General features: G+C 42.1%; 1 protein-coding gene across 3 annotated transcripts in view; it reads left to right on the forward strand.

The window, feature by feature from the left end:
- The window catches only part of LOC121541709 (colorectal mutant cancer protein-like), a 121,892-nt gene that overhangs the window by 43,363 nt on the left and 54,718 nt on the right, over window positions 1-23,811 (forward strand). For all 3 annotated transcript variants that reach the window (XM_041850960.2, XM_045208115.1, XM_045208116.1), the window contains 4 exons: window positions 10,422-10,535; window positions 14,673-14,815; window positions 18,968-19,110; window positions 22,816-22,979. In XM_041850960.2, coding sequence (XP_041706894.2) covers window positions 10,422-10,535; window positions 14,673-14,815; window positions 18,968-19,110; window positions 22,816-22,979 — 564 coding nt within the window. The remainder of the gene's footprint in view (window positions 1-10,421; window positions 10,536-14,672; window positions 14,816-18,967; window positions 19,111-22,815; window positions 22,980-23,811) is intronic.

Genomic DNA, 23,811 nt, shown 5'->3' on the forward strand with positions numbered 1-23,811 from the left:
CTGTCTATATGAAGGTCCCACAGTTGACTGTGCATGTCAGAGTAAAAACCAAGCCATGAGGTCGAAGGAATTGTACGTAGAGCTCCGAGACAGGACTGTATCGAGGCACAGATCTGGGGAAGGGTACCAAAACATTTCTGCAGCATTGAAGGTCTTTAAGAACACAGTGGCCTCCATCATTCTTAAATGGAAGAAGTTTGGAATCACCAAGACTCTTCCTAGAGCTGGCCACCCGGCCAAACTGAGCAATCTGGGGAGAAGGGCCTTGGTCAGGAGGTGACCAAGAACCCGATGGTCACTCTGACAGAGCTCTAGAGTTCCTCTGTGGAGATGGGAGAACCTTCCAGAAGGACAACCATCTCTGCAGCACTCCACCAATCAGGCCTTTATGGTAGAGTGGCCAGACGGAAGCCACTCCTCAGTTAAAGGCACATGACAGCTTGCTTGGAGTTTGCCAAAAGGCACCTAAAGACTCTCAGACCATGAGAAACAAGATTCTCTGGTCTGATGAAACCAAGATTGAACTCTTTTGCCTGAATGCAAAGCGTCACGTCTGGAGCAAACCTGGCACCATCCCTAAGGTGAAGCATGGTGGTGGCAGAATCATGCTGTGCGGATGTTTTTCAGCGGCAGGGACTGGGAGACTAGCCAGGATCGAGGGAAAGGTGAACGAGATCCTTGATGAAAACCTGCTCCAGAGCGCTCAGGACTTCAGACTGGGGTGAAGGTTCACCTTCCAACAGGACAGCAACCCTAAGCACACAGCCAAGACAACACAGGAGTGGCTTCGGGACAGGTCTCTGAATGTGCTTGAGTGGCCCAGCTAGAGCCCGGACTTGAACCCGATCGAACATCTCTGGAGAGACCTGAAAATAGCTGTGCAGCATCGCTCCCTATCCAACCTGACAGAGCTTGAGAGGATCTGCGGAGAAGAATGGGAGAAACTCCCCAAATACAGGTGTGTCAAGCTTGTAGCGTCATACCCAAGAAGACTCTAGGCTGTAATCGCTGCCAAAGTTGCTTCAACAAAGTACTGAGTAAAGGGTCTGAATACTTATGTAAATGTGGTAGTTCAGTTTTATTTTTAATACATTTGCAAAAATTTCTAAGAACTAGTTTTTGCTTTGTCATTATGGGGTATTGTGTGTAGATTGATGTGGGGAAAAAATGTAATCCATTTTAGAATACAAAATGTGGAAAAAGTCAAGGGGTCTGAATACTTTTCGAATGTACCGTATAGGAACACCGTCCTAATATGGAGTTGCACCCTTCCCTTTTGCCCTCAGAACAGCCTCAGTTTGTTGGGGCATGGACTCTACAAGGTGTTGAAAATGTTCCACAGGGATGCTGGCCCATGTTGACTCCAATGCTTCCTACAGTTGTCAAGTTGGCTGGATGTCCTTTGGGTGGTGGACCATTCTTGATACACACGGGAAACTGTTGAGTGTGAAAAACCCAGCAGCGTTGCAGTTCTTGACATAAACAGGTGCGCCTGGCACCTACTACCATACCCCGTTCAAAGACACTTAAATCTTGTCTTGCCCATTGACCCTCTGAATGTCTCAAGGCTTAAAATCATTCTTTAACCTCCTCCCCTTCATCTACACTGATTTGAAGTGGATTTAACAAATGACATCAATAAGGGATCATAGCTTTCACCGGGTCAGTCTGTCATGTATAATGCACTAGGTGCTGTTGAATGAATTGTTCTATCCCAATTCAATTGGGAGCATAAGTGGGGGCATAAATGACTCTCGAACTGCATGTTTGAAACCCCTGGTCCTAACTGTTAAGGCTGTGATTGTCAATGGGAAAACTGACCCTATATCTGAGTACAATCAGGAGAGCAGTGAATCTCAATACAGAAAAGCTTCAGCATTAGCATTTTGCCAGCAGCCGGCAAGACCACGTTTTTCCACTTGCCCTGAAAAGAACTCTGCGGAATGCTGCAGCTTTGGCAAAATAAAATGTATAACGCAAGGCCTGGCTCTAATGTATTAAATTAGCCTTAGCATTGAAGAGTTCCCGTGTGATCCATTTGTCTCGTTTTTCTGGCCATAACACAAATTAGATCAATTAATCACGTCGACTTCCCTCCACATGTGACGCACCAAACTATCTTTGGTGCCAGGTGGTGAGGTGAGAGAGATTGCTTCCAGCCTCTGTTGGAGCGTCTGTTTGCGCACCCTGAGAGGGCAATTCATTGTTCCGTTGGTTGACGGTTTTTCCTCTGGCCTGAGGAAGGTTAGCTATGAGATAAATAGGCTGCATAGCTAGGCTGGATAAAGCTTGTACTGGCTTCATTCTGCCTTAATGATGGCTAATGTACAATGTTGCCCTTATTAGTACATATTTCTACTCTTGGTACAGTGTACACAGTACAAACATCCTACTCACTACCATAGTGTTTGACTTGTATAGCTTGGGTTTACCTTGAGGTTTCAGTCAAAAGCCGTAGGCCCTACAGTACAAAATCCCCTGTACTGTAGGTATTCTCATTTTTACAATGGTGACAGAGGCAACCAGACCTTTATCTTCAGTTAATAGCTCACAGACACAGATTGGGGACAACCTTTAAGGTCAATGAGTACGTAGCTTTCAGATGACTCAATTCAGATACCTGATATATAGCACATAGTCTTGCATTTAATTGCTAGTTTAGGCTAGATATGACATTTCCATTGTCCAGTATTGATAATGTATCTCTACCATGCATCTTGCTGGGAAGTTCTAATAGACTGAAAGGGTCATGCTTTGAGTCATGCTTTAGGCTATTTAAAGGATGGTGTGTAAGGTTGACATGGACACGCCAAGTGGCACAGATGGAGATGTTAGAGGATTGCCCTCCATCTGAAAAGGACACCTCTGGATTCCCGGGAGTGGCATCTGTAGAACCCCCCTCCATCCCTTCTCCGTCCCTCCCATCCCCATTCCCTCCCACCCACTCAAATTAGATAATGGAAGTGCATCATGGGGCTCTATTATTTTTCCCATGAGAGAACTTGCCCCTGGAAGCTGAAATGGCTAGGAAATGGCTAGGAGAAGAGAGAGAGAGATGTAGAGACAAAGGCAAAGTCTTGTCATGCTTTGTTGATTTCAAAAAAGCTTTTGACTCAATTTGGCATGAGGGTCTGCTATACAAATTGACGGAAAGCGGTGTTGGGGGAAAAACATACGACATTATAAAATCCATGTACACAAACAACAAGTGTGCGGATAAAATTGGCAAAAACACACATTTCTCAATAGTTTTCCCCCCTCATCAATCTACACACAATAACCCATAATGACAAAGCAAAAATAGGTTTTTTGACATTTTTGCAAATGTATTACAAATCTAAAAACGGAAATATTACATTTACATAAGTAGGGCTGTGGCGGAAACAAAATTTCGTCAGCCGGTGATTGTCAAGCAAATAACTGTCGGTCTCACGGTAATTGACCATTAATTAACATAAACACATTTAGCATCTTCTGGCCTATAAGCCACTGATGCAGACGTTTTGGAACATCTACATTTAAAAAAAGTCTAATAAATCCATGTAATATAGCTTACACCTTCACAATAAATCCATTATTTATTTTAGACAGGTCTAAAGAAGCATGATATGAAAAAAATTTAGTCTATTTCAGAAGAACAGAATAGCATACTCGGAGTTGTCCTTATGTTAGGTCCTGATCTGGCTATGCCAAATGGCTGTGGGCTACACTAGTTCATTTAGCAGACAAGATTTGCTTAGAATTCCGTGGCATTATTTTATAGGATGAAGAATACAATTGAACAAAGTAATATAAATATAAATATTTTCTCCAAACGATTTGAGGGAGTGCGCACATGCGGCTATTCTGTGTTGAGCGGTTAACAAAGAGATAGGTACTCTTATATGCTTAATTTAGAGTTATTAATGTAACTTTAGTTGTTGTACAAACGTTGGGCTATATGTTTAGATTTTTAATACATTGTAAGGCTGCATGATGCGACTCTAATGATGATTTTAAAAAAGTTGCTTGAAAGACATGAGCTCTGCTTTGTTTTTTGCGCAGGCTGTACACACTTCATTAGTCTCTCATTCACAATTTGACAAGCACTTGATAATGCCTCGAATTTCACGGCGGCATCCCCTTTGTGGCCGTAATGTACCCTAATAAAATCCATGCCTTTTGTGGCCGTTGTGCCCTTCTCCCTGAGTGCTGCACACTCCTAAGCACCTCTCACTCACACGGCTCTCCATCACGTGATCGGGTCTTTCTCACAGGCTACAAGTGAAGTCCGACACATCGGGGACGCAACTGCGCGCGTCCTTATCCAATTCCGAGGTGCATATTGTAGATATTGGAAGAACTGTCCACATTTACTTTTCATCAGCCAACAAGATGAGTAGGCCTAACGAACAGCAAAAGCACTAGCCTATGTCAATCTCCTATCCCCCATTGAACAAAAGTCGACCTATTCTGTACGAGAAATAAATATTCCAAACATAGTCTGGGACAGTTGTGGGATGCAATAGATCCCAAATGAATACAACCACTAGCGTCAAAAAACATTTTTTACGCAATGTGGCTGACGCAACAGATCAGAACATTTAGCTTAAATGTTTATAAACTATTAGGCTATTTCTTCACATTATAAGCGCAGCAATGCACACATGGCAGTAGGCTATAAGCGCGAATGTTCCATTAGCGGGAAAACACCATTATCAAAAGTGACCGCAAATGCGATTATGCATGTAATGCCAAACTTGAAACTCACGCGCTGCTTATGTATGCCAGTTAGCCTCTAAACCCCTTGTAAAGCGGTTTAATGTGCTTAATTTTAAGAAGTTATTTAGCTGCACAGCTATTTCAGGTCTTCCATTCATGTGGCGGTCCTCATGAGAGCCAGTTTCATCATAGCGCTAGATGTTTTTTGCGACTGCACTTGAACAAACTTTCAAAGTTCTTGACATTTTCCATATTGACTGACCTTGATGTCTTAAAGCAATGATGGACTGTTGTTTCTTTTTGCTTATTTGAGCTGTTCTTGCCATAATATGGACTTAGCCCTATTTGGTAAAAGACCATCTTCTGTGTACTCCCCCTACCTTGCCACAACACAACGGATTGGGTCAAACACATGAAGAAGGAAAGATATTCCACAAATTAAATTTTTAAGAAGGCACACCTGTTAATTGAAATGCTATTCCAGGTGATTACCTCCATGAAGCTGGTTGAGAGAATGCCAAGAGTGTGCAAAGCTGTCATCAAGGCAAAGGGTGGCTATTTGTTTAACACTTTTTTGGTTACTACATGATTCCATATGTGTTATTTCAGAGTGTTGATGTCTTCACTATTATTCTACAATGTAAAAAATAGTAAAAATAAAGAAAATCCCTTGAATGAGTAGGTGTGTCCAAACGTTTGACTGGTAGTGTACACTGTCAGCTTTGGGACCTTTATATAGATAGGTGTGTGCCTTTCCAAATCATGTCCAAACAATTGAATTCACCACAGGTGGACTCCAATCAAGTTGTAGAAACATCTCAAGGATGATCAATGGAAACAGATGCACCTGAGCTCAATTTCGAGTCTCATAGCAAAGGGTCTGAATACTTATTTAAATAAGGTATTTCTGTTTTTTATTTTGAATAGATTTGCCAAATTTTCTAAAAACCTGTTTTCGCTTTGTCATTATGGGGTGTTGTGTGTAGATTGATGAGGGGGAAAAAATAATTTAATACATTTTACAATAAGGCTGTAACATAAAATGTGGAAAAGTCAAGGGGTCTGAATACTTTCCGAATGCACTGTATATATCAACGAATTGGCTAGGGCACTAGAACAGTCTGCAGCACTCTGCCTCATCCTACTATAATCTGAAGTCAAATGTCTACTGTTTGCTGATGATCTGGTGCTTCTGTCCCCAACCAAGCAGGGCCTACAGCAGCACCTAGATCTTTTGCACAGATTCTGTCAGATCTCGGTCCTGACAGTAAATCTCAGTAAGACAAAAATAATGGTGTCCCAAAAAATGTCCAGTTGCCAGGACCACATACAAATTCCATCTAGACACCGTTGCCTTAGGGCACACAAAAAACTATACGGCACGTGAAAGCTACAAAGCTGTGAACGATCTGAGAGAAGGCAAGAAGGGCCTTCTACGTCATTCAAAAGGAACATAAAATTTTACGTACCAATTAGGATCTGTCTAAAAATACTTGAATCAGTTATAGAACCCATTGTCCTTTATGATTGTGAGGTCTGGGGTACGCTCACCAACCAAAAATTCACAAAATGGGACAAACATCAAATTGAGACTCTGCATGCAGAATTCTGCAAAAATATCCTCTGTGTACAACATAAAACACCAAATAATGCATGCAGAGCAGAATTAGGCCGATACCCGCTAATTATCAAAATCCAGAAAAGAGCCGTTAAATTCTACAACCACCTAAAAGGAAGCGATTCCCAAACCTTCAATAACAGAGCCATCAGCTACAGAGAGATGAACCTGGAGAAGAGTCCCCTAAGCAAGCTGGTGCTGGGGCTCTGTTCACAAACACAGAGCCCCAGGACAGCAACACAATTAGACCCAACCAAATCATGCTCCCCTCCGGCGCTCTGATTCGCCGGTCTACTGAGCCACCGGTCTGAGCGCACCACCTCGGCAACACCGGAAAAGAAACCCAACACACCCTAATCACCTCCAGCGCACCTGCACCTCATCATCTCATCACCACCCCTATATAGCCCTGGACTGTTCAGTGTTGTGTTGTGTGTGATTGTTAGTGTCTTGTCGTGTACTCGCTCCTTGTTGTTCTCTTGCTCAGTGTTAAGTAAACCTTTACATTGTTGATTTCTGCGTCATGCCTCTTCGTATCCTCAGTACTCGTCACAAGAAAAAAAGTGGCAGAATACCTGACTACTGTGACTGAACAAAATTAAGGAAAACTTTGACTATGTACAGACTCAGTGAGCATAGCCTTGCTATTGAGAAAGGTCACCGTAGGCAGACCTGGCTCTCAAGAGAAGACAGGCTATGTGCACACTACCCACAAAATGAGGTGAAAACTGAGCTGCACCGGAAGAAAGCCCTATTTGGTAAAAGAACAAGTCCATATTATGGCAAGAACAGCTCAAACAAGCAAAGAGAAACGACAGTCCATCATTATTTTATGACATGAAGGTCAATCAATACAGAAACTTTAAAGAACTTTGAATGTTTCTTCAAGTGCAGTTGCAAAATCAAGAGTTTTCAAATGCCCCTGGGCATATATTTTGTGTGAGACTTTCTCCTCGATATGAGAAAGCATGACTGCAGTTTTTTAGTTTATTGTGTCAGTCTTAATCTACGATTTAAAAAGCTGGGTCATATTTTTCCATGGAAAATGTTGGCCTAAGTCGATTTTTGGCATTAGAAATGCATACAGCTTAAAGAATGACTGTGAGCAGGCTAACTGAATAGAGGAGTGTGTGTGTATGAAATGTGTGAGCCCTCAGACAGCTGAACGGGCTTGTGTGTGCGTTAACTACCTACATGTACATTTCACTGTCTACACCTGTTGTATTCGGCGCATGTGACAAATAAAATTTGATTTGATTTGACACCTCGGCCCACCCAAGTGAAAGACTGCATGTTCCAAATGCTAAAGTGTTAGCGCTCTCTCTGTTCTGTTTCAGGGCTTAAACCCTTCCCTGGAGAGTGTGGAGGTCGGGACTGTGTGTATGAGAGCAAGGAGTGTGTGTTCTTTGTACTCTCTGTATCTGTTGTAATCTAGTACAGTTGAAGTCGGAAGTTTACATACACTAAGGTTGGAGTCATTAAAACTCATTTTTCAACCACTCCACACATTTCTTGTTAACAAACTATCGTTTTGGCAAGTCGGTTCGGACATCTACTTTGTGCATGACACAAGTCATTTTTCCAACAGTTGTTTACAGACAGATTATTTAACTTATAATTCACTGTATCACAATTCCAGTGGGTCAGAAGTTTACATAAACTAAGTTGACTAAGTGACTTTAAACAGTTTGAAAATTCCAGAAAATGACGTCATGGCTTTCATGAGGAAGGAAAATTATGTGGAAGCAACATCTCAAGACATCAGTCAGGAAGTTAAAGCTTGGTCGCAAATGAGTCTTCCAAATGGACAATGACCCCAAGCATACTTCCTAAGTTGTGGCAAAATGGCTTAAGGACAACCAAGTCAAGGTATTGGAGTGGCCATCACAAAGCCCTGACCTCATTCCTATAGAACATTTGTGGGCAGAACTGAAAAGTCGTGTGCGAGCAAGGAGGCCTACAAACCTGACTCCGTTGCACCAGCTCTGTCAGGAGGAATGGGCCAAAATTCACCCAACTTATTGTGGGAAGCTTGTGGAAGGCTCCCAAAACGTTTGACCCAAGTTAAACAATTTAAAGGCAATGCTACCAAAAACTAATTTGAGTGTATGTAAACTTCTGACCCACTGGGAATGTGATGAAAGAAATAAAAGCTGAAAGAAATAATTCTCTCTACTATTATTCTGACATTTCACATTCTTAAAATAAAGTGGTGATCCTAACTGACCTAAGACAGGGAATTTTTACTGGGATTAAATGTCAGGAATTGTGAAAAACTTAGTATAAATATATTTGGCTAAGGTGTATGTAAACTTCCGACTTCAACTGTATATGTATGTGTGTGTGTATGTATGTATGTATGTATGTGTATATATATATATATATATATATATATATATATATATATATATATATATATACACAGTGGGGAAAAAAGTATTTAGTCAGCCACCAATTGTGCAAGTTCTCCCACTTAAAAAGATGAGAGAGGCCTGTAATTTTCAGCATAGGTACATGTCAACTATGACAGACAAAATGAGAAAAAAAAATTCCAGAAAATCACATTGTAGGATTTTTTATGAATTTATTTGCAAATTATGGTGGAAAATAAGTATTTGGTCAATAACAAAAGTTTCTCAATACTTTGTTATATACCCCTTGTTGGCAATGACACAGGTCAAACGTTTTCTGTAAGTCTTCACAAGGTTTTCACACACTGTTTCTGGTATTTTGGCCCATTCCTCCATGCAGATCTCCTCTAGAGCAGTGATGTTTTGGGGCTGTCGCTGGGCAACACGGACTTTCAACTCCCTCCAAAGATTTTCTATGGGGTTGAGATCTGGAGACTGGCTAGGCCACTCCAGGACCTTGAAATGCTTCTTACGAAGCCACTCCTTCGTTGCCCGGGAGGTGTGTTTGGGATCATTGTCATGCTAAAAGACCCAGCCACGTTTCATCTTCAATGCCCTTGCTGATGGAAGGAGGTTTTCACTCAAAATCTCACGATACATGGCCCCATTCATTCTTTCCTTTACACGGATCAGTCGTCCTGGTCCCTTTGCAGAAAAACAGCCCCAAAGCATGAAGTTTCCACCCCCATGCTTCACAGTAGGTATGGTGTTCTTTGGATGCAACTCAGCATTCTTTGTCCTCCAAACACGATGAGTTGAGTTTTTACCAAAAAGTTATATTTTGGTTTCATCTGACCATATGACATTCTCCCAATCCTCTTCTGGATCATCCAAATGCACTCTAGCAAACTTCAGACGGGCCTGGACATGTACTGGCTTAAGCAGGGGGACACGTCTGCACTGCAGGATTTGAGTCCCTGGCGGCGTAGTGTGTTACTGATGGTAGGCTTTGTTACTTTGGTCCCAGCTCTCTGCAGGTCATTCACTAGGTCCCCCCGTGTGGTTCTGGGATTTTTGCTCACCGTTCTTGTGATCATTTTGACCCCACGGGGTGAGATCTTGCGTGGAGCCCCAGATCGAGGGAGATTATCAGTGGTCTTGCATGTCTTCCATTTCCTAATAATTGCTCCCACAGTTGATTTCTTCAAACCAAGCTGCTTACCTATTGCAGATTCAGTCTTCCCAGCCTGGTGCAGGTCTACAATTGTGTTTCTGGTGTCCTTTGACAGCTCTTTGGTCTTGGCCATAGTGGAGTTTGGAGTGTGACTGTTTGAGGTTGTGGACAGGTGTCTTTTATACTGATAACAAGTTCAAACAGGTGCCATTAATACAGGTAACGAGTGGAGGACAGAGGAGCCTCTTAAAGAAGAAGTTACAGGTCTGTGAGAGCCAGAAATCTTGCTTGTTTGTAGGTGACCAAATACTTATTTTCCACCATAATTTGCAAATAAATTCATAAAAAATCCTACACTGTGATTTTCTGGATTTTCTTTTCTCAATTTGTCTGTCATAGTTGACGTGTACCTATGATGAAAATTACACGCCTCTCTCATCTTTTTAAGTGGGAGAACTTGCACAATTGGTGGCTGACTAAATACTTTTTTCCCCCACTGTATGTATGTATATATATATATGGGTCCATGCATGAATGTGTGTGTTTATGGTTCTAACCCTCTCCCCATTCTCTGTAGCTCCAGCTGACAGCCCTGGCCTCGTGTAAGGGGGACGTGGTGGAGCTGAACAAGCGGCTGGTGGAGACGGAGAGAGAAAGAGAGCTGCTGGAGAAGAGACTGGCCAAAGCACAGGTACTCTACCGGACCATAGACGTACATACAGTATATTCACATAGATTCATATTCTTCATTTGTATTGTAAACTCACCTTTTACCTTCACATAAGCTTACCATTCAAAGTCCCATGCGAAGAACATTGCTGTAATGCTGTGGGTACCACCACCACCCAATCTAAAGCCTTACAAAATTTTATAATATTTCTGTCCATAAGCCAGCTGCAATGGATCTCTGATCATGACCCATCATTTGAGAAACACTGTGTAAATGGTTCCTCTTTCCCCTTCCTCTTTTCTGCGCCTGTGGTTAAGACCTCTCTGGTATGCAAATGTTCCTTTTGTAGGATTTTTATATTTGAATAATAACCTAAACTGCTCTGATGGCTGTTAAAGAACTACAGTAAAAAGCTGGGATGGAATTGAACTGGCTTCACATAAGTGAGATTCTTTTGATGTACGTTTTTTGAAGAATATCTGGGAATAGCTGACACGGCACACAGGCACTGAATTGTATGGCTCACTTATTGGAATGTGTCCGGAAATCTCCACTCCCCCCTCCTCCCCGAAAACTACCAGTCCATATGCTCCAATCAGAGTAGTTACTCTTCTGAGAAGAGATGCAGAATGCTGATGACATCATCACAGAGATCATCTTTTGGTCGTTACTATCTAGCATGCGCTCGAAAGGAACAGCTTTCTTTTCAGAAGTCGGGTATCAACTTCCCATAACATTGCTCATAGTATCGTATCATTTACATTGTTTCCAGTGTAATGTTGTGACCTTGCGTGTTTATTAGAGGAGGAGGATTTCATTCCGGCTCTCTGGATCCCTGCTCCCATACAGTGATGAGAGAATGGAAGCTTTGCTTTTTAAATAAAGAGGAAATTGATTTGGGGAGGATTTGGCATGAAGAAATACACCCCATATGTCACTGGAACCAGGAAGCCTCAGTAACCATGCCAGCTGCTCAGCTTCGATCTGCTTTGTAGTTTTCCCATTCCCAGTGATTGACACTGGCTCTCTCCTAGGAGGAAGTTTGTGTGTGTGTGTGTGTGTGTGTGTGTGTGCGCGCGTGTGTGTGAGATAGGAGATGAGAATGCTTGCTTATGGAGAGAATGAATGGGTGTGCTAACATTTGTGTTTGTCTAATGGAATGAGTGTAATAGCGAGACAGATTGTGTGAATACCTGTTCTATAAATGCCTCGGCCTGACTGGGGAATTGTCTTTAAATTAAGAAGCTTTTTATTCAGACATGGCCTTCTGAAGCATCTCCCTCAGGCTGTTAGACTCAGTCTGTCTCCTTGGGCCACCACTGTGTGGGTGCGCGTGTGTCTCCCTGGACCACTACAAACAGACACAGCACTGGGTCAAAGAGCTGTGGAATACCTCTGCTGGCACCTACATCGACTATGGGTATTTCCCTAGTGGCCATGGTTGTAAACAAAAGGCAATCTAGTACTGTAATTTGTGTTAAATATTGATGCTAGAAGCTATTTGGTTTGTTGGTTTCCCACCTGTTCCGCTGGCGGTAGATGAAGAGGGATAGGTCATGTGTTAAAGAAGAAGCTTGAACTGTACTTGCACTGGATGCCATTGTGTTTGGAGAGGAGTGAATAGAATGAAACCAGTTTGGCTGACATTGGTAATTGTAGAGAGACTACAAGACCACTGATCGATTAGACAGTGATGTCATCATACCAAGATTCTACAGAAAGCACTAGGCCTATATCAGCACTGGCAGACAATTGAAACATTTGTCTCCCCTTTGCACTTTCCAGTGTCTTTTCTATGATACAAACTATCTACACATCTCATTCTGTTAGTGTCTGCATAGAGAGTAATGACTGGAATCCTTATAAGTCAGTTAGTATCTACACAAGTCAATGAGGTCTCCTAACTCAGACAAAGTACCGGCAGTTGCTATGGAGCCTGTATATGAAGTAAAACCCGTTGTATGATGTCATCAAAATGTGCCCACTCTTGACATTTGAACCCTCTCAGGTTTCAATCAAAAAAGTTTATGCAACGGAGTGTCACGCCCTGACTCTGGGGACTCTTATTTGTTGAGTCAGGGTGTGTATGTTCTATGTGGTGTAGGTCTATGTTTAAAGTCTAGTAGGTCTATATCTATGTTGGCCGGTGTGGTTCCCAATCAGAGGCAGCTGTCGCTCGTTGTCTCTGATTGGGGACCATACTTAGGCAGCCTATTGGCACTAGTAAGTTGTGGGATCTTGTTCCGTGTAAGGTATGTTGTTTGGGTCTACCTTGGACTTCACGTTTCGTTTAGTTTGTTGTTTTGTCATTGTGTTTATTCGGTATAATAAACATGTATGCATATCACGCTGCGCCTTGGTCTGACCCGTCTATGAATGAACGTGACACGGAGATGTGGTGCCTAGAATTATAAGCAGGATGTTTGGCTCAAAAATAGCTTGTTTTCCTGAAGTGGATGATTTTTCATTTGACCATTGTATTGGGGTAACCATTTCTTCAGAACTCCCCACTCACAAAAATAATTTCAGACTTTTGATGGGCTTTTCACCTCAAAATGTACTTCTGATTGAGGACAGACAGACCAAGCCTTTGGCCCTTGTAGAAGTTTGTTGCCTATGAAAGTCAGAGCCAAACTGCTTTGAAAATATGTTTTGGCCCTGCCATAAACCACATGCCACTTCCTATCAGTGACTGTTGTGTCTCTGGGCATCAGTGGACGGGTGTTATGACAGTTGGTGACACAAGTCACACTGTGTGACCTGATAATGGCTGAGTGAAAGCTGCTCTTTGTCCCTGCAGCTCTCCATGGGGTAGGGAGCTAAAGCCGCTCAGCTATTTTAATTGTCACTGCTGGCCATTTGACTGGAGGTCTCCTGACTCAACCCAGGATAACACACACACACACACACACACACATTGGGGCTTTGTCTCAACGTGGGGACTTTGATGGCTGTGTCAGCCTGAGGCACATACCTCGTCACCTGAACCCCCAACCTTTTATACACAGACGTTTTTGTTTATGTTGACGTACACCCCTGACTCCCCAAGCTTCTGACCTATTGACCTTTGAATCCTACTCTCAGAAACCTGGGGCTTAGACCTATTCAATGGGGCGCAACGTTTAGAAGGTCGCAGATAGAAAGATTCCACACTAGAGCTGGGAGATATGGACAAAAATCCATATCGCAACAAATTGTCTGAGTTGATGTGATAACGATAAATAGAAAGATAATTATTGTGCACCACCGTTCTTTAAAATGATCCTTTAAACTACTACTACTAGTTTGATTGTTGTAGCCATCAATTGTCCCATTAACGATCACCCATATTAGCAAACTTATTTCATTTCAACCTTCACATTTCTCTGCTGTAGGCTACTTATTGTAATGAACAATGTCAGAAAAATGCCTGCGATAAGTGATCGGTATGGTCAGTGTCGATAGTTTTCAATTTATCGTCCCAGCTATATTCCATACGACTCAATGTTCCGCATGACAGAGGTTTATGGTTTTTCTATCAACATCATGAAATTCTATGATATTTGTCACATTCATTTGGCAGTGTGATTTCTGTACTCATAAACACAGGAATTATTGTCATAACGCTAAACTATTGTGAGTAAGTCCATAGTAGTTGTAGGGGATAGCTTGTAGTAATGTTAGTGATTGATTAATGTTCCATTGTGTAAAGCACTAGGCAGACCCCTCTGTTTGTTTCATGTTCAACCTCCGACACAGGCCAGAAAAACATACCGATCTGCTAAGGTCACTCCAGGAAGCATAGTATAACACACACACACGCTCAAGCCTGATCTCTCTCTCTCTCACTCACTCACCTCTTCTCATCCTCCACTTGTAATATAGCTGAGGGGAAAGCTCATACATTTCTCTCTCTCCCAACCTCTGGGCTCCATGTAGACAATCCCCAGAAAAGCCCTTAGACCTCACACACAATGCTAGCTGTTTGTGTGTTGTGTGTGTGTGTGTGTGTGCGCATGCGTGCCAGAGACAACCAACCTTGCAACCCAACAGAGAATCGCCTTTCAAAAATGCGCAAATAGTAGAATAGGATGCTGTTCAGATATTAAGGCTTTAGCTCAGTGGGATAACATGGTCTTGAGTTGAGTCATAACATATTTATAATGTGTGTTTTGTCAGTGTGAGCAGTCCTATCTGATGCGGGAGCATGAGGATGTTCAGGAGCGGACCACCCTACGATACGAGGAGAGGATCACAGAGCTTCACAGCATCATCGCTGAGCTCAACAAGAAGATAGACCTGCTACAGGGCACTACCATTAGGTGGGTGGTACACACACACACGTTATATATATGTGTGTATATATATATATTTATTTATTTACATACACTTAGGTTGGAGTCATTAAAACTTGTTTTTCAACCACTCCACAAATTTCTTGTTAACAAACTATAGTTTTGGCAAGTCGATTAGGACATCTACTTTGTGCATGACACAAGTCATTTTTCCAACAATTGTTTACAGACAGATTATTTCACTTATAATTAACTGTATCACAATTCCAGTGGGTCAGAAGTTTACATACACTAAGTTGACTGTGCCTTTAAACAGCTTGGAAAATTCCAGAAAATGATGTCATGGCTTTAGAAGCTTCTGATAGGCTACATGACATAATTTGAGTCAATTGGAGGTGTACCTGTGGATGTATTTCAAGGCCTACCTTCAAACTCAGTGTCTCTTTGCTTGACATCATGAGAAAATCAAAAGAAATCAGCCAAGACCTCAGAAAAATTATTGTAGACCTCCACAAGTCTGGTTCATCCTTGGGAGCAATTTCCAAACGCCTGAAGGTACCACGTTCATCTGTACAAACAATAGTACGCAAGTATAAACACCATGGGACCATGCACCTGTCATACCGCTCAGGAAGGAGACGCGTTCTGTATCTTAGAGATGAACGTACTTTAGTGCGAAAAGTGCAAATCAATCCCAGAAGAACAGCAAAGGAACTTGTGAAGATGCTGGAGGAAACCGGTACAAAAGTATCTATATCCACAGTAAAACGAGTCCTATATCGACATCACCTGAAAGGCCGCTCAGCAAGGAAGAAGCCACTGCTGCAAAATTGCCATAAAAAAGCCAGACTATGGTTTGCAACTTCACATGGGGACAAAGATCATACTTTTTGGAGAAATGTCCTCTGGTCTGATGAAACAAAAATAGAACTGTTTGGCCATAATGACCATCGTTATGTTTGGAGGAGAAAGGGGGGACTTGCAAGCCGAAGAACATCATCCCAACCGTGAAGCACGGGGGTGGCAGCATCATGCTGTGGGTTGCTGCAGGAGGGACTGGTGCACTTCACAAAATAGATGGCATCATGAGGAAGGAAAATGATGTGGATATATTGAAGCAACATCTCAAGACATCAGTCAGGAAGTTAAAGCTTGGTCGCAAATGGGTCTTCCAAATGGACAATGACCCCAAGCATACTTCCAAAGTTGTGGCAAAATGGCTTAAGGACAACAAAGTTATTGGAGTGGCCATCACAAAGCCCTGACCTCAATCCTATAGAAAATGTGTGGGCAGAACTGAAAAAAGCGTGTGCGAGCAAGGAGGCCTACAAACCTGACCCAGTTACACCAGCTCTGTCAGGAGGAATGGGCCAAAATTCACCCAACTTATTGCGGGAAGCTTGTGGAAGGCTACCTGAAACATTTGACCCAAGTTAAACAATTTAAAGGTAATGCTACCAAATACTAATTTGAGTGTATGTAAACTTCTGACCCACTGGGAATGTGATGAAAGAAATAAAAGCTGAAAGAAATAATTATCTCTACTATTATTCTGACATTTCACATTCTTAAAATAAGGTGGTGATCCTAACTGACCTAAAACAGGGAATTTTTACTAGGATTAAATGTCAAGAATTGTGAAAAACCTGAGTTTAAATGTATTTGGCTAAGATGTAAACTTCCGACTTCAACTGTGTGTGTGTATATGTATGTATGTATGTATGTATGTATGTATGTATGTATATATATAACAATATAACAACAATGCTTAGGCCTCTACTTCATGCTTATACATACTATATACCTTTTATGGACACAGTCAATAATTATATTTTGTTTGTTTTTACTCCTGAACTTCCGATCATTTTCATGATGTCCATCTGGTATGCTTCTAAATGCCATATATTTCGAACTGTGCTCTTTCACAAAACCTCACAATATATAACCTATATCCTTATTATGGACACAGTATGTCTTACACTAGTTATCTTGTTGTTATTAGTTGTTGTTATTAGTCCCATCCTTCAGCCTTGTAAGTGTTTGTTTTCCTAGCTTAAGTGCCCTCTCCAGCCCTCTCCACCGGTGCTTAACACACTGATGTGTACCGGGGGAAAAAACTCCTCTGAAAAAATAGGCATCGGTTTGAGTGCTAAGCAGGACCATTAACCAAGCAACTGATTAGAATGAACTCAAGCATGGCAGCCCCCCAAAATTCCTCAATTTCCAAAATGTGTACTGGTTTTGGTCACACTTTATTTGGATAGTCCGGATTGTCCATCTGTAGATGCTTTACAGATGGTCTTACTATCTGTTGATAAGCAACTGCTTGCTAAGGTTAGGTTTAGAATAAGGGTTAGGGTAAGGGTAAAGGTTAAGGTTAGTGTAAGGGTTAATGGATAGTTAGTTGTAATGTTACTGATAGTCTGTAGAGCATCTACAGATTGACTATCCAAATTAAGTGTTACCCTGGTTGTTTAATTAGGTTCGTTATAAAGTATTATGCATTTTGGAAAAGGGGAATTCTCCAAATCTGTTTTATTTCATTCTCTGATTATTTGTGTGTGTTTATGTTTGCATAAACGGTGCCATGCCAATTCAGTATATATTGCGTCATGTTGTCAGAACAGCATATAACAGTGTGAGTCAGTACTTTCTATTTGCCAACCTTGTGAGAACTCTGTGATGTGAATTTACTGCCCGGCTATTTATTTCACAGACGTGCAATCAAGATTGTGTCAAACCAATTAAATGCAATCAAACGACCCTATAATTCAGAGCTACTGGCAAGATGTGACATATCAATGTTTGGTAGCAGCAGTGAGGTTGTTTAGTGCAATACTACTTTCACCAATAGTGTTTATTTCTGTATCACATACATAGACCTAATGGATAGAGTTTGGATAGAATCCATTTTCCCAATGGAACTCCAGGCATGTGTGGCAGACAATATACAGAATCCGAGACGCAGGCACAAGAATCAACATTCATTCAAAATGTAGAAATGTATGCTGCTTTCATTTGGATCTAGACATTTTCTTCGATTGAATTTATCTAGCTGTCATCGCAAGGGATGACAAGTGGTATCAACATAGGTGTGGGGTGTTCGTGCTTCATCTAATAGATAATCCGATGTGATCAGTCTCACAGACGTGTAAACACTGCACTGCTTAGATCTGACATTTCTCCTGCAGGTTGGTCACAACGAGAGCTTTTCCCTCATTAAAACTATACATGATCTTCATGCTTGTGCATATATTTAAATACTAATGCCTGAGAAGTTCAGACTGGGACGTCACTATTGCTTAATTGCGGAGGGTTCTCATCTGAAGCACGAATATACACACACACGTACGCGTATACGTGCTGTATAGGGTTAATCAGCTTGCGTATTCATGTGGAAAGTGTGCATATTTGAAAAGGACAAATGCTCGCCACAGCCTTATATGAATGGCATAGATTTCCATGTTTAATAAGGCATAGCTAATCACATGAAATGGCTGTATTTTGCCGTTTTACAGGTTAACTGATGCTAAGCTTACAGTATATAGGCTGGATCTCAGAGGGCTTGGATCAAAGGGCCTATTATACTGTAGGTCAGGGTTCTTCAATTCCGGTCCTGGAGGGCCGAAACACTTCCGTTTTTTATTTCTACGTAGTAGTTAATTGCACTCACCTGGTGTCCCAGGTCTGAATTAGCCCCTGATTAGAAGGAGAGGATGAAAAACAGAGGTGTTTCGGCCCTCCAGGACCGGAATTGAAGAACCCTGCTGTAGGTTTTCTCAGGTCGTTTTTCCAGATATTAACCATGTTAACTATACTCAAGGCTTAAGATTGACATGATGGTACATCTACACGGTTACTGTTTCTACTATTTATAGATCAATAGCTGATGCCCTATAAAACAAACTGATCTCTCGTTCCCACTGATCGATTCTATACACTATAATCTGGTAATGGCAGTGTGTGTGGTCATGAAAACGACATTGAAGTAAAACAAAACTTTGCAGGGAATTGTCACACCCGCCTGGTTGCCAAATCACTTTTATGCTTTAGCTGACTCCTCTGTTTGCCATCATGCCAGGAAATTACAGCGTTATCGAAGCACAAACAGATCTGTCAAGGTTAGTGTCATATCAGTTTGACCTAACTCAGACAACTCAGTGACCCTCTGCCCCTCAGGGAGGAGGATGAGTTTTCGGAGCTGCGTTCGGAGCTCAGCCACAGCCAGCTCGAGGTCAACGAGGACGGACACAGCCTGGACCAGGACGGGGCATCCGTCTCACTGCCTGAAAACCACTCCACCCTGGTGACCGCCGACATGGGTAAGAAAGGACACAATGTGCCTGTAGTGCTTGACTGTAAACCCACGTACAACTCCTATAAATGATTTTGACTTGCTCTGAATACCCTCATTCTATGGTTTAGTGGACACATTCACCACCAAGCCGGAGTTGGCTCTACACCATCAGTAGAATGAATGTGTTCATGCTCTCACTCTAATCTTCGCTTTTCTGTTTCACTAATAACTGCTTTGATCAGTGGTTCATTTAAATCATCTCTCCCATCCTATGTTACCTATCTGTGCCCATAGACTCTGTTACCTACAGTATCTGTGCATGTCCTCCCTTGATGGATGGCCTGTTGCCAACCAACTGCTATAGGGTTGATGGCACCCAATACACAATTATCGGCTTCTAGCGGAGATAGAATGAGGAGCAGTTATGTGTGTGTGTGTGTGTGTGTGTGTGTTTGTGCTCGTGCTTGCATGCACACTCCCACAATGGAAAATGTATTCAGCAGAGTCCGTGCAGCAGTTCCTTCCTTCGAGACGCTATTTATACTCCCCTCTATCAATGGTGCTGAGAGCACCCAGCAATCACTTGTCAATGGTAAAGAGCTTTATCGGTTTCTCTTCTTCATTATCCTCAACGTTGAGCAGAGAGAGAGAAGAAAAACATGTTTCAGTCATTTGTCTCTAGCTGTAGCCGGGGCAATCTTATCCCCTCACACACACAAAGGATTTCACCAGTCAGGAAATCGTTTAGGAAACAGGAATACAAGTTTTGTTAATCATCACGTTCGTTCGTACAGCACTAATTACTTTTGCATTGTTGGCAAAACCTGCAAATACTTAGCCCCCTCCAGCGGTAGGAAAAGGGGGCACATTGGGAAATACGTCTGTCGCTCTCCACATTTTCATATTGCACACAATGTACCCAGGCTATGTTTGTCTAGGTCTGGGACGATAATCATAATTTATTATTTTGGATGCAGTATGGCAGCAGGTGCTCACCATCGGCATGGCGGTATTGGATGCTTTGCAGGGCTTTTATTTATATGCAGATTTAAATTCGTTTCTGATGAGCCAATTTGAATCCCTCTTGAGATATTAAGTTGTATCGCTTGAGATAAAGAAGTTGACACAGTGAATAGGGAACGGAAGCTTTAAAATTGGTACATGCCTTTTAGTGCTGTCCCCATTTAGTCGACTGGTCGATAGGCTGTTGGTCGACCGAGATTTCTTTAGTCGAGCAGTAGCAAAAAATACATTTTAAAAAATCATGGCGTGCAAGACATCTGTCTGAGTGGACTGATCCATTGTGGAGGCAGTGGGGATGGCAATGTCCATCACTCTAAGACTTGTGCTACTGAATTTGTACAGTGCATTCGGAAAGTATTCAGACCCCTTGACTTTTTCCACAGTTTGTTACATTACAGCCTTATTCTAAAATTGATTTAATTTTTATTTTATTTTATCAATCAACACACAATACCCCTTAATGACAAAGCAAAATCTGATTTTTATTCATTTTCGCACATTTCTTTTTTTAACTACGGAAATATTACATTTACATAAGTAATCAGTCATCTTGGGTATGACGCTACAAGCTTGGCACACCTGTATTTGGGGAGTTTCTCCCATTTCTTCTCTGCAGATCTTGTCAAGCTCTGTCAGGTTAGATGGGGAGCGTCGCTGCACAGCTATTTTCAGTTCTCTCCAGAGATGTTCGATCGGGTTCATGTCCGGGCTCTGGCTGGGCCACTCAAGGACATTCAGAGACTTGTCCCGAAGCCACTCCTTCGTTGTCTTTGCTGTGTGCTTAGGGTCATTGTCCTGTTGGAAGGTGAACCTTCACCCCAGTCTGAGGTCCTGAGCGCTCTGGAGCAGATTTTCATCAAGGATCTCTCTGTATTTTGCTCCGTTCATCTTTGCCTCTATCCTGAATAGTCTCCCAGTCCCTGCCGCTGAAAAACATCCCCACAGCATGATGCTGCCACCACCATGCTTCACCGTAGGGATGGTGCCAGGTTTCCTCCAGGCGTGACGCTTGGCATTCAGGAGCTCTACGGACAATTCCTTCAACCTCATGGCTTGGTTTTTTTTCTCTGACATGCACTGTCAACTGTGGGAACTTATTTAGACAGGTGTGCCTTTCCAAATCATGTCCAATCAATTGAATGTACCACAGGTGGACTCCAAGTTGTAGAAACATCTCAAGGATGATCAATGGAAACAGGATGCACCTGAGCTCAATTTCGAGTCTCATAGCGAAGGGTCTGAGTACTTATGGAAATAAGGTATTTCTGTTTAAATTTTTAATACACTTGCAAAACATTATGGGGTAATGTGTGTAGAATGATGAGGGGGAAAAAAACTATTTAATCAATTTTAGAATAATGCTGTAACGTAACAAAATGTAGAAACATTCAAAGGGTCTGAATACTTTCCGAATGCACTGTATGTACAGAAATAAGACAGATCCTGCTTGTGTTGCCTGTTTGAGTGTTTGTTTAATAACCTATTGATTCCGTGAGCACCAAGCCTCAACCACATGTCGTATAAACAATTTCACAAATGTGGCTGTTTTTAATCTATGCTATGCTTTAATAAAGGCTTTACACTTTTTTTTCGTTAGAACAGCTGCTCTGGTATTGCTTATAATTAATTTAGTGTTTACACTGTTCCAAATGGTCCTTTTTCTTGATCTCCTTATTGTTATTATTATTAATTGTATCATTATAATAAGTAATGTCATTATCATTAGTAAGCTTAGTATAGCAGCCTTGTATAATCACCATCGAGCTGTAGGCCTAAGAGCGCATCCTGTTTAGTTTTAATACCGTAACTTACTTAGGCCTATATTTCAATACTTCTATAGACTACTGTATCAATCAATCATTTTTTCGTTCGTCATCACGAGTCATTCATGATTTGAAATGCAATCAAGCATTTTAGTTTTAAAATAAAATAACAAAGCGACCCTTGACTAATTAGCGTAAACAATAAACAAATCGTTCCATGTCGGCAATTGCATTCACGAATGCATGCGACTGTTTTTAGTCTTTGCTGTAATAAAGTCGGGTGAAAGCCCTACATGCCTCAGTTGGTTGGAGCTTGGTGCTTGCCTTGCAACCCAGGGTTGTGGGTTTGATTCCTACAGGTGTTAACTGTAGTTCGCTGTGGATACATGTACTGAATGACAATATTGTCATATTATTAAATAAAAAAGAATGGTCCTGCTTGTATCGTTGTCTTTCTCTCAAATAGTCATGTGGTGTGTGTTGTGTTCTCTCTAATCAGCAAATGTGTGTGTGATGCGGTTTAATGAGTGTGTTACTAGCCTGCAGCATTCAGTCACCCTCGGGCGCTCAGTTAAACCATTAGCATTTAGCACATGGCTGGTTATTAGTATGGCCCTAGCACACAAAACATCAACACTATGCTCCAAGGTCACCTTGCTCATGCAGACTACAGTAGCTGTGTTGTTCTAGCCACATGGAGGTTAGATTATTTGTTCCTAGATCAGTGTATCTGGCTCTAGTCCTATTATATTTTGCTCTGCATCAGGCATACTAGCATTCATTTATCTGATTCCACATCCGTTTGACCCTGGCCCTGGACTTCTTCCCTGTAGTCTACTGCAGTGGTCTGAACTCAGTTTGCCTGACATTTACATTAGGCTTTTAAACATTAATCCAATCCTAGACCAGTCTATCTGACCCGGATCTGTGCTTTCTCCCTGTAGACAACTGCAGTGACCTGAACTTGGAGCTGCAGCGGGTTCTGACGGGGCTGGAGAGCGTGCTGTGTGGGAGGAAGAAGAGCACATGCAGCCTGTCTGTGGCCGAGGTGGACCGCCACATAGAGCAGCTGACCACCGCCAGCGAACACTGTGACCTTGCCATCAAGGTAAGACAACAGGAAATGACTAGCGGCTAAGACTGAGACTCGTTTTAGCAAATCCTTTTCCTTCCTTATAAACACAATTAATTGGGAGGGAAGAGTGAAGGAGGATAAAGAGCGCACAGACTGAAATAAAAACATGCAGGATAGATTAAAATAGGTTAACCTAATACTGGTGTGCAAACCTTTCCTATTAAATGCATTCACAGACGCTTAAAGAAAGGTACATAAAAATACAGTGAGATTAGTTATAATACTTCAACTGTTGTATGACGTTGAACTGTCCTGCTGTAAGACCTGAGCCACTTCCAGTAATCCATCAGCAGGGGTCCTGGGGTGACCCTGGGTTGGACCCAACAGTAACAGACCGTCTCAGCCTGGGGGGCCTGTGTGATGGGGGGCCTGATGGTGGTCCCCATGGTGACTCCTCAGCTCAGGTAATGGAACCCTGTCTGCCTGGCTGTAATCTCTGTAGCGATGGGAGTGTTAGCAGTCCTAAGGGGAATTCAGTCTGCTAGCTATTTGTTCCTCGCAAACAGATAATACAACACACACACAGGGAAAGATGGGAGAATGAGAGCGAGGGAGAATGAAAGGGAAATAGACCTATAGACACAGAATGTGACAAAGAGATGGAGAGAAGTAGAGAAAGGGAGAGGGAGATACAGTTATGATGAAGAAAGAGATAGAGAAAGGAGCGAGGCAAAGTGAAGGACAGAGAAATAAAGCAATAGAGTGGAGGGAGCTCCTTGCCTCATCCACCAAGTGATTTTCATGACCAAAAGTATGTGGACACCTGCTTGTTGAACATCTCATTCCAAAATCATGGGCATGAATA

This window comes from Coregonus clupeaformis, chromosome 27 (genome assembly GCF_020615455.1).
Source record: "Coregonus clupeaformis isolate EN_2021a chromosome 27, ASM2061545v1, whole genome shotgun sequence".
NCBI lineage: Eukaryota > Metazoa > Chordata > Actinopteri > Salmoniformes > Salmonidae > Coregonus > Coregonus clupeaformis.